The sequence below is a fragment of the Lycorma delicatula genome, chromosome 12, assembly GCF_047948215.1.
Source record: "Lycorma delicatula isolate Av1 chromosome 12, ASM4794821v1, whole genome shotgun sequence".
Classification (NCBI taxonomy): domain Eukaryota; kingdom Metazoa; phylum Arthropoda; class Insecta; order Hemiptera; family Fulgoridae; genus Lycorma; species Lycorma delicatula.
In genome coordinates this window covers 76,272,929-76,285,699 of record NC_134466.1, presented here as the reverse complement: position 1 = coordinate 76,285,699, position 12,771 = coordinate 76,272,929, and the positions used below count along the sequence as shown (strand labels likewise).

The 12,771-nt window shown below is 30.0% G+C and overlaps 1 protein-coding gene across 1 annotated transcript in view; it reads left to right on the top strand.

Annotated features, from left to right (window-relative positions):
* Nucleotides 1–12,771, top strand: part of stan (Protocadherin-like wing polarity protein stan) — a 155,420-nt gene that overhangs the window by 91,665 nt on the left and 50,984 nt on the right. Inside the window, exons 32-36 of the mRNA XM_075380015.1 lie at nt 1,267–1,406; nt 4,637–4,820; nt 6,267–6,466; nt 8,580–8,789; nt 10,825–11,011. Of these exons, the coding sequence (XP_075236130.1) occupies nt 1,267–1,406; nt 4,637–4,820; nt 6,267–6,466; nt 8,580–8,789; nt 10,825–11,011 (921 nt within the window). The remainder of the gene's footprint in view (nt 1–1,266; nt 1,407–4,636; nt 4,821–6,266; nt 6,467–8,579; nt 8,790–10,824; nt 11,012–12,771) is intronic.

The window sequence follows — 12,771 nt, the reverse complement described above, 5'->3', positions numbered from 1 at the left end:
AATGTTATAAAAACATGTATTATTATTTTTTTTCACAATTTTAACATTATCCCCTTCACTATACTCCCTTCCATGATCCTACACCACTGCATGCAAATTTTTGATTGGTCAAAGCCATCTTGGAAGTCTTTTTCAGAAAATATGTTCATGATCTTTGTTTCCTTGTCTTTCACAGCTTCATCTGTTTCAAATCTCATTCTATCAGTGCTGATTTCACTTTGGGGAACAGAAAAAGGTCACAGGGCAAGGCCCGGTGAATAGGGTGGATGTTTCAACATAGGGATTCCGTGTTTAACCAAAAACTTTTTGACAGACAATGCAGTATGGGTCGGGATGTTGTCCTGATGAAGAATCCATAACTTTTTTTCAATTCAGGTTGCTTTCTTCTTATTCGTTCACAGAGAGTAGTTAGGACCTCAAGGTTGTATTTTCACAGTTTGACTTTCAGGTACCCAATTTACATACACAGCCACATGGGTGTCGAAAAAATTGGTCGTCCTGGACATGGGTATTCTTCAATCTCTTATCATCCCTCTTTGAACTGTTTAAACCACTCTAAAACCTTGGTGCAAGATAAAAATTCATCACTGTATAGTTCTTTTAACAAAGAATAAGATTCTGTGGTGGGTTTTCTGAGTTTCGTAAGAAATTGCACATTAATGCATTGTTTTTTTAAAGCACAACATTTTTCCAAAGGCTACAGATACAAGGTCCGATGCGAACGAAAACCATGACCCCGACTATGGTATCTGCAATTGACTTGCTGGCAGGAATGGTGAGAGAGGATGTCACATGACTTGGCCCTGTGCCGTTTGACCTTCATGCACATGCTGTTTGTGTGTAGATTGATCAGTCCAGTTTTTTTTTTTTAGCCGCACCTCGTATATTAATCCATGATTTCATTTGAAAATAATTTTTTTATCTTGTTTAATGTTTGTCTTTAAAATGAATAAAATACAAAATTATTCATTTCATTGAATAAATCATTTTATCATTTATTTATGCAGAGGTCGTCATTTTTTATATATATTAGACATGAATTTTGCTTATTTATATTTTATATTGTAGAAGGTATGGTATACTATTTATATATTATATATATATATAAGTTATTTGTCATTAGGTCAACAGAATGCAAAGAAAAGTACAGTTCAAGGTTAATATCATTAATGGTCGTCATTTAAGCTAAGATTTAAATGATCTTTATTGTATTTTGAATTTTTTGTAAGTTTTTTTTATTTAATTTTTTATTTCATATTTATGCAGGAGAATATTGTGAAGATGAAGTCTCACAAGTTTGTCCAGTTAGTTGGTGGGGAGGACCAGTCTGTGGTCCATGCCAGTGCCCAGTCGATAAAGGTTATAGTGCTGATTGTAATAAAACTACTGGTGAATGTTATTGTAAGGTACGTTTTAAATTATTCTCTTAATGTAAATTATTTATAACTAGCTGACCCAGTAATGCTTTGCTATTGCTAGAGATTTGATGAGTATATATATATATATATATACACACACATATACAGCAGCTATATATATATAGAGAGAGAGAGAGAGAGAGAGAGAGAGAGAGAGATTAAATGAACACAATTGAGAGTTTGATAAAACATTAAAAATCTGAACGTTACAGAACTTCACAAAATGTAATGTAATGTTTCCCTTTTTCCCTTCTTCCAATTTTCCCATTCTCCTTATTTCCCTTTTTCCATTTTTTGCAAAAATATTTCTTTTCACGTAATGTATATTCTGCATATGAGCCAAATTGGACCATAAATGCAATTTTTCTAAATGTCTCAACCCCAATGCCATCTAGCCAGTCCATTTTTTCAGAGGTGTTTCTTTCTACGTAAGTAACACATATTCTGAATATGAGCCAAATCGAGCCATAAATACAATTTTTCAAAATATCTTGACCCCAGCACCACCTAGCAGGTTCAGACTAATTCAGAAACCTTTGCGAGCATGTGCACTACAATTCACCAAAGTTTCATCGCAGTTGGGTGACTGGTATAGGAATTCGTACAGGACAAACAAACATTCATTTTTATCTATATACTTGCAGACCCAACAATGCTTCGCTATTGCTAAATTTGAGTATATAAACTTGTATATAGATTAAATGAACACAGTTTGAAAGTTTGATGAAACATTAAAAACTGAACATTACAGAACTTCACAAAATTTAACCTTTCACTTTTTCCCCACGCGTAAATTGGTCCAGTAAATTTTTAGTCTGTAGCGGACACACATACAAACATTGCCTTTTATACAGGGTGATTCAAAGAAACGGGAAATTTTGAAAGTTCTGTTGGTAGCTGTGGGCGATTGGTACCACTTGATAAGTGGCACCAGCCTCTCTAACCTAACCTGTCATTTAGTTGTCATGGATCCTTGGAGTGGTGCGCAACGTGCATTTGCTATCAAAGCATTTTACAAAAACAATGACAATGTGGAAGGAGCGCGTAGAGAATTTCACCGTCATTTTAATCTGGGACGGCACGACTGTGTTCCATCAATACATGTAATTAAAACATGGATATCTAATTTTGAGGAAACTGGTTCGGCAATGAAAAAGAAACCTCCAGGCCGTGAGCGAACCGTTTGTACACCACAGAATATTCAAGCTTTACAAGATGCTGTCACACGAAGTCCACATCGGTCAATCCGTCGTCTCTCAGCATCTTTACAATCACATAGTTCAAGTGTTCGAAGAATGTTAGTGAAGGACTTGCAATTCCATCCGTACAAGTTGCAGATCGTCCAGGAACTGAAACCGAACGATGCAATTGTGCGAGCACAGTTCTGTAATGTAATGCTTCAGAGGATAAATGATAACGAAGAGTTTGTTCACGAACTGTGGATGTCAGACGAAGTGCATTTCCACCTCAGTGGATTTGTTAACTAACAAAATTTCAGATACTGGGCGCAAGAAAATCCTACGCAGCTACAGCAGCGTCCGTTGCACAGCCAGAAAGTGACCATGTGGTGTGCTATGTCATCTTACGGTGTTATAGGCCCTTATTTTTTTGAGGATGACAACGGTCTTGTGATTACAGTGACGTCGGCTCGTTACGTAGCCGTGCTTGAAACCTTTGTTGTAGAACAACAAAAGAGATTTTCACCAATTCTTAACACAGCCTGGTTTCAACAAGACGGAGCAACATCACATACTGCACGAATATCGATGGCAGCTGTATACCGATTGTTTGGACAACATGTCATTTCACGAAATGGTGACATTAGATGGCCTCCCAGATTGCATGATCTCTCAGCTTGCGATTACTTTTTGTGGGGTCACCTTAAAAGCAAAGTGTTCCACAGTAGACCTTTTACAACGGAAGAACTGAAGGCAAAGATCCGAGAGGCAATTGCGGAAATTCCAGTTGAGATCTTATGTCAAACCATGAACAATTTAACGAAGAGACTTCATGAGTGTTTACGAAGAAGAGGTCACCTGCAAGATGGCATCTTTAAAAAAATGAACTAAAATGTATGTATCCTAAAATGGCAACATTTGTACAATTACATAAAATAAAATTCATTTTCTAAAAAAAATTTTTCATTAACGTTATTTAATTTTTAAAATTTTCCGTTTCTTTGAATCACCCTGTACTTGTAGAAGAAGAAGGTCTGTTTGTATATTTGTTTGTTTGTTTCATAAATATCTTGATACTGGCACCACCTAGCAGGTATAGTTTTTGCAAAAAAATTTTTCTTTTCACATAACTAATTTATATTCTGAATATGAGCCAAGTCGGACCATAAATGCAATTTTTCAAAATATCTCAACCCCACCGCCACCATCTAACTGGTCCATTTTTTACAGAGGTATTTCTTTCCATGTAAGTAACACATTTTGAATATGAGCCAAATCGAACGATAAATACAATTTTCCAAAATATCTCGACCTCAGCACCACCTAGTGGGTCCAAACTAATTCAGAAACCTTCACAGGCATGCACACAACAACTCACCAAAGTTTCATTGCAATCATGCAATCAGATGATTGGTATAGGAACGCATACGGGACAAACATTCATTCTTCTATATATATATATATATATATATATATATATATACTTATATACATAATTATTAGATTAATTATTAATATGATTAGTTTTAACCAAAATCATGAGGTACCTAAATTTTTTTTTGTATTTTGTATTTATTAACATTCAAAAAAATTTTTTTTTTTGGGTTAATATATAAATACATTTAGTTTATTGTTTAAATCTCAAAAATGACTTTTAGAGCTGAAAAAAGTTGATGCAATTGTACTTTGCTTATTGCAATTAAGGCTATTACACATGATTGTTTTAACCATAGGTTTTACTAAATTGATAATCAAATCCATGCATCATCCAGTTAATCTGTGATTCAATGAAATGGTTGATACTTTATATTAATGTATAATTAAGTAATATTGTATTTATAGTTGTGAAACATGGCCCAGACTAGATGTTACAATAGAAAACTAAGTGGACTTACCACCACCATTGATACAAAATTAATAGTATAAACTCTACACAAGTTTGCAGTTCCATTCAGCTTAGAGTTTTAGTTCAGCTTAGGTTTTAGTTTATTTATGTATTACTAATTACTTTTAATATCAAAATCATTTTATTAATTTCAGGAAAATCATTATCAGCCTGTCGGTACAGATCATTGCCTTCCATGCAATTGTTACGCCACTGGATCATACGGATCAGACTGTGATTTAATAACTGGTCAATGTCGGTGTAGAGCTGGTGTTATCGGACGTGCTTGTGATTCTTGTCCTAATCCATATGCTGAAGTAACTCTTCGTGGTTGTGAAGGTATATTATTACTTTATAGTATTATAGCATTTTTTAAGTTTACATCGGTAGTAACTGTTAAATAACTAATTAATGTTAATGCTATTGTCTATAAAAACAAGAAATCCCAATCAAGCACCATAAATTGTTACTTAAATTTTTAATAGAATTTTATATTTTTCAGAGTCCCTTAATATTATTAACACACTTGTATTTATATAAAACAGCAGTAAAATAAGATCACATTTGATGTGAAACAAGTCGTAGTAGGCGCTAAACCATTTAAAAAAAATAAAAAACTATGTATAGCATATAATTAATCAAGGGATGCTTGTTTATAGATAAAAAAATCAGGCATTAGGGTTGCTATACTTTTCCAACATTGAGAAATTGAAGAACCGAAGTTGTATTCTGAAAACTGGTTTCTTACAAAACGATTTCAAGATTTTTCCCAACAGCTGTTTTCATGTAAACTCTTATTTAAAGGAAATAAATTAAATATGTATTACCTCCGACTAAATTTTTTGTTAGGATTTTTTTTTTCTGAACCATCTAATTGAAAAATTGAAAGTGAAAAATTTGCAATTTTCCCTCATTTCCTTTTGAAAATTTCTACAAAATCTTAACTATAGTAATTGTCCTGTATGTAGGGACATACTTTCAACAAAGTTGGTTAATTCAGTCTGAAGATATTTAGTGAAAAGTAATGCAATATATGTAGATACTTTGAAAAAAATGGTTTATGTTTTTTGGTTTTTATGGACTTTTTAGCATGTGAAGTATCAAGATTGTCAAAAATCCCATAGGTGATATTTTGATTGATCACCACCCTCTTCTATCTCTCTCTCTCTCTCTATATATATATATTTTTTTTTTGCGAAGGCTAAAAAAAAATTATATTATATTTATTAGTACAGGGGAAAAGAAAAAAATGGACTATAAAAAATTTAATCTAAATAAATTAAAAGTATGTGTACATATTATTTACATATATGTAAGGAAAGTAAAAAAATAAACATTTTTGGTATTATTAAATTGGTTTTGTTGAACTAAGTAATAAACATTATCACCAAGTTGAATCATTTTCTTCTAGTGTTGTTAGCTTAATTTTATTAATTTTTTTTGTAAATTGCTACATATATAAATAATCTATTGCAAAACTTGTATTTTTTGTGACATTCATTCCAGTAACATATGATGTTTCCTGCTGTTTTTTTTTTTTTTTTTTTTTTAATTTTAATTGTGTATGAAAATGTCAATAACAGCTGCCTGATCCAGTAATGTTAAGAAATATCAGAAATCTCTTGGACTTCACTCTGTGTGAATAACATTACCAAGCAAGTATTATTTGTTCTGTTCTCAGTATCCTTTTTTCATTATTATTTTAACCATTGAACGTTTTTTAAAGTTGTGGTGTTTTTAGTGTATATTAATTTAATTTCTACTAATTAATGTCTTTTGTTGCAGTTGTTTATGATGGTTGTCCAAGAAATTTTGGTGGTGGTTTATGGTGGCCTAGGACAAAATTTGGTGAAGAAGCCGTTGAGAATTGTCCTTCTGATTCACAAGGGAAAGCATCTCGTGTATGTGACAATACTCTTGGTGGATGGCAACCTCCTGATATTTTTAACTGTACATCAGATTTTTATGTGGATTTAAGACGATTGGTAATTCTTTTTGACTTGTTGAAAAAAAAAAGCTGGCAAGGTATTGCATGACTTTCCCGGCTGTTAATAGTACAAATTAAAGTTAGAACCAAAAAATAGTATATATATTTTTTTAGAAGTGGAAAATAAATCTTAAGAAGAATTTTTCTTATCTATTCTTAATCTTTCCGATAACAGCATAGTAGAATTCTCCATTAATTGTTTGACCAGGAGGTAAGAACGTTTTGTGGAATTTGTCCATCGAACAAACAGATAAATAAGGTTTTGATGTTGTTTTATATAAGTAAAATGTTTAAGTAATAAATATGTATGAAATATATATTTCATTTCATGTGCATTTATATTTTTAAAATTAGGTTTTTTATAGTTTATAAAGTATGATTTTTTTAAGTAAAATTTTAATACTAAAAAATTAATGATTTTCTATGCTTCAAGAAACATTATGTTGATGTTTCTATTCATCAAATGCTTCTTAGATTGAAGAAACTTAGTTGCTTCATCTTTTTTCATATTTATAATAACCTTGTTGTTCTTCATGCTCTTCATCTTGAATTTTGTCCTCTGTTATTAATTATTTAAAATGTTTTATTATTGTAATATCTACCTATTTTTGTATAAAATTTGTTTGTTCAAAATCTCAAATCTCCGAAAGTTCCTCACCGATTGCTTTGAGATTTTGACACAACGTTGCATTCAAATATGGGTGTGATTTCATATACCTAAGATGTCACACCTGTGACAGGTAAAAACATGTTGTTTTTTTTTAAAAACAGTGCTATCTTAGTTTAAACAAATTGTTTATAGATTTCACAGATTCTCTTCTGCAGTTAGGTGATTATCTTCTCGTATGCCTCTATGAAGTCATCGCTTAAAATTTGATACCTTGGATCGTTATCATCACTGATGATCCATTCATATTAATATTAATATTTTCAACATCTTTATGATGCATTTCATCAGTCTCACTAGGCATTGTTTTATTTAAAATTTTATTTTATGTTCTTGCCCATGTCACCACTTTTACAGAACTCCATGCAGCAGCCATTATGTAACAACAGTCTTTCGAATCATCTTAATCATGCTGCTTTCATATTCATTATCAACCAAAAGAATTTTAACCTACTATGTTTGCACAGCAGAATACAAACAAATATCATTAAATCATAGTTCACGCTTTACCAAGAAATTTGATTCCATCAATCTTTTCAGAAATCAATTTTATAGTAAGTTAACACAGGCCAGAATTTGCATATGTTTAGTTCTATAGAAATTTTAAAATAAAGTCATTTAAAAAGCCATGTTAAACCAATATTTTTTAAAATAGTTATTGTTTTAAATTGCTGTGGAGAGATTATTCATGGGGTTATCAGAGGTTGCTTGTGACCAGTTACTAAAAATTTTGCAAATTACACAGCCTTGCAAATGAAAATAAACTTTGTTTATGAAAGCATAACAGCATTAACATAGGAATATTTTCAAAGCTACTTGATGGTGGAGCCACTCATGTTCCTTTAGGTGTTGAACATTCATAATTTTACATGGATGGACATCTGTATGCAAAATGCCTCTTAAACTTGTATGGCCAGATAATAATTAACAGCTGAATGTTATGAGATCAAGTGATTGCCTGTCTTACAGCTGATATTTTCTGGTGTTTGAATGCTACAAGGTCTACATATGATTTCTTTTTAAAACTGAACGTCTGAAATTCTCAGCCCACAACAATATGTTTTTGCTATCTATTGTACTCTTTAGTATCAGGTTACTTTAAAATGTGTAATAACTGTTACATTGCAATGATAATAACATACTTTTCAAATAGGTTTCAATTACAAATACTTAGTAATTGACTATTATATTCCATGTTATTAAATGAGTAAGATCATTGACTTCTGTTCAAAAGCATAGCGCCACTAGTTTTAAATCTGGAGGGTTATTTTGTCAGGCTCATTATATCTTAGTCCACAATATGAAATTTGTAGTACTATTTTTCAATATAAGATTCATATATTTGTTTTATTTACTTTTTCTTTAACTTCAACATTATACAATTTATTATTCTTTTTTTTTTTAATCTTCTGTGACTAATCTTTTTTTTAATTTTATATTACAGTTAGGGCAGCTAGAAACAGGTGATGTTGGTATTACAACATTTGTTGCTGTTGAAGCTTCAAATAGTTTAAAAAGGGCTGCCAATGCGACAGACCATTTATATGGTGCAGATGTACTTGTTACTCAACAAATATTAGAAAGGTTATTAAATTATGAGACTACTCAAACTGGATTAAATCTTACTCATAGTCAAGATAAAGATTATATTCAGGTATTTATTTCTATATTTCCTTATTTAAAATGTCAAATTTGATTTTTTTTATGTCATTTTAACCATTGTAAGCTATAAAATAATGTACTTTTTTATATCATTTATTTACATGTTTCTATAATAAAATTAATAATTGATCATTGAAAATACTGAATTGAGTAAATTTTGAAGCATATTTAAAAATAATTTCCATGAGCCTATGGATAAATATCCTAAAAAGTAGATAGAATATCCTTAAATTTTTTTTCATGATTCATATAAGATGCATCCTTTCACAAAAAGTATGTACTATTAAACATTGATGTGTGTTCTCTGATATTATACTCTAAAATTCTTAGTTTTAATGCAAGTTACTGTGCTTAGATGTTATGATTTCAGAAGTAGAATTTTATTATTTAAGAACTAAAACTACAAAGAATAGACAGAATAATGCAAATATCAAAATCAGATATCTACTAGCAAAAAAGCATTCGTGCACAAAGAAAATCTGCTATTACAAAATCTATTTCTAAAAGAGGTGTTTGAAAGTCCATGCAAACCTAAGATTGTACTTGTAGTACACTGTTGAAATCATTCTTAGTTTCCTGCAGCTCTGTTGTGAGCTTACACCAAGTTTTGGTCAGATACATATTCATATTTCTGGTATTGGTAGACATTAGGATCTACCAAGTACTGTGATTTGTGAAGAATAAATGAAAAAGAATTTTGTAATTTAAAGAAACAGAAGAAAAATTTTAAAAATAGACATAAAGGAAGAGGAAATGTATGATAGAGAAATGTGTAGAAATAAAATACAAAATCTACATAGTTTCCAGGAAAAATCAAATTCAAAAAGAGGTAAACCTAGAACAGAACAAAAACAAACAAAGTGAAAGAATGAAAAAATATTAACATCAAACCCAAAATTCAGAGTGAAGTTGTTTAAATGTAGTGCATAGAATACCTAAATAGAAAAAATAGAGAAACATTATTTGTAATGATTTACATAAAAGAAGTTTTTAGAAGTTTAACCTGGTATAATGTGGATAAGAGCAACTAGAAATAAAGCTAAGGATGACGTCTTTGAGTTAAGTAAAAATGATAAAAACCATTGTACATTTAAATTTAAGATGACTTAACATAAACTTATGATTAATATTCAGACAGGGTAATTAGAGATGAAAAACATGGATGTCCTGAAGAAGTCGTAGATTCTGACTCATATCAAAGAGTTGTCACAATTTATAACAGAATGTGTCTGTTTGTTTGTTGTATGCATACAAATTTATGTTAATATTTATTGAAAATTCAAGAACCATTGAAATAAGTGATTTTATTCGAAAAAAGAGTAGTTATTGAACTCTGAGGATGGTTTCAGGGATAAATTTAAGCAAATAACTCCATGATTAGATGAGTAGAAATGCGAAATAGTTATATTTTGCTTGTCATTTTTCATAGTTAACATTTTTGATCACCTTGGTAAACACAATTTGTAAATTAAATTCCTGTTCCGTAAAAATTGTTTGAATAAAAGCTAGATTTTATTTGGAATTTCATTTATTAAATTTTAATTAATTCTCAAGGTACAGACTATTAAATAAAAGTTTTGATTGTATACTTTTCATTAGTAGAAAAGTGACACAATTTATAATTATTAAAATTATTTGTTTAATAAAATTTAATTTTAATTTTATACAGTTAATAAACTTTTAATTAAATTTAATTAGATTTGTGTTATTCTCATGTTATATTTTACATTAATTTTGAATCTAAAACAAAAAAGCTGTAAGTTCATTGACTTTACTTTTATCAATTTATGTTTTTTCTACTGTTAATTTAGGATTGTGGATGAATCTCTTTTATAAGATTTTAAGAATAAATTTATTTTAGCTTCAGTTACCAGTGCATACTATTTTTCACTTAAAATATTTTTAAATGGACTGCCCTTATTTGATAAAAAATAAATATTTGGAATTTACTCAAATGCAAATTTTAAATATCTTTAGATGTATAAAATTAAAATTTACAAAACATGTAATCTAATTTTTTTTTTTAGAACATTGTTAATGCAGCAAGTCACGCATTACGTGAAGAATATGTACCATTATGGGTTCGAATTGAAGAATTGACTAGCGAAAATGCTGAATCATTCCTGTTTATGGTTGAAAATTATCTTAAAACATTAGCTATAAATCAACATGATACTTACACTGATCCATTTGAAACAGTTGCATCAGATATGGGTAGGTAATTTGTCTATTTTATTATTATTTTTTTTTATGATTGTTTACATTTAAAATTTTCTAATATTGTATTAGAGTTTCTAATACTTTTTTAGATTCTCTGCTATTTTTTGATTATTTTTTTGTGTGGGTGACTCTAAAGATAAAAATATGGCTGCTTAGTAAATTATTTAACTGATTATTTAAATCATTTAAATTTGACCTGTTACACACTGTTGATTGATATTTTATAATTATTCAACAGAGGAAAAATAAGCATAGTAATAGTAAATATTTTAAAAAAAGAGAAAATATGGGTGCATCGATTATTGAAAGAAAGAAACTTTTACGGGATTTTTCTATAAGCATAATGTCCGAAGATAATTTTTTTAAATTTCATAACAGTGTCTACTGAATAATTTAATGATTTGTTAAATACATTAAAATCATTAATAAGTGGCAAGGGAACATATTTAACATTTTTAATTTTTCTTGGAGAAAAATTATTTAATTTCCAAATATATTCACTGTTTCATCTCATCCCTTTTTTACTTTTCCAGTGAATATAGTTAAAATAACTACAAAAAAATTCTTTGTTTTTATAAAAATATGATTATAATATTTTGAAATTTCTAAACTATATATGAGGTTTGTTCAGAAAATAACCAAACATTTTTAATTATATGCCAACAGAGATATTTAGTGATGTGCAGTTGGCAGCATTGTGTTCCACATAACCTCCTCTGTAACCACGTGTTCTTGGATTTTTGATATCTCATTTAGTTTTTGTGTTATTGTTGAGTGCAACATGTTTCAGTACAGCCATTTTTATAATGTGTGATTTTCAGGAGCAATGATGCAGTATAATATTTTGTGTGAAATGGGAAAACTTTCACAGAAATATTTCAACTTTAGAAACAAGTTTACATAGATGATGCTCTGGGTCATATGCAATGTTACAAACGATTTTCGCAATTTAAAAGTGGCTTTCAGTCAGTTGAAAGATGACCCTCGATCAGGAAGGCCTGTAACTTCAATTGATGACACCCACATTCAGAAAATTAATGATCTGGTGCATGTAAATCGCCAGTTGAGTGTCAGAGAACTTGCAGAAGGGGTTAGAATCTCATTTGAATCATGCCATGACATTTTGACTGAAAAATTGAATATGCATTGAGTTGCAGCAAAGTTGTCAACGTCAAGTGGACATTTGTCAACAACTTCTTGAACATGCCAATGACGATGAACATTCATGCAAAGATTCATAACTGGAGACAAAAGCTGAGTTTACAGCTATGACATTGAGACAAAACATCACACATTGCAAAATTTGCTACTAACACTTAAACATATTGCACTCAAATAACAATAACATGAAAACTGAATGAGATATCAACAATCCAAGAACATATGGTTATAAAGAAGGTTATGTCAAACACAATGCTCCCAGCCGCAAGTCACTAAATATCTCCGTTGGCACATAATTAAAAAAGTTTGATTATTTTCTGAACAGACTTCGTATGTATTATTATTTTTGGAAAACGTAAGTTGTGGAATTCTGTTTTTTTTTTTTGTATTTCCATGTTTATAATATGTAGTATACAGAGTAGTTTTTTTAAATTTTGATTAGTTCTTTTCAAAAAAAGATATGTTATGAACAAATTAATATTATCCTGTGATCAACACCAATCTGCAATGCAACCAACTAAACTTCATATGCAGGAAAAATATGAACTAACAACATATTAAGTATATGAAAAAGCTATCTTTGTTTTGTTTTC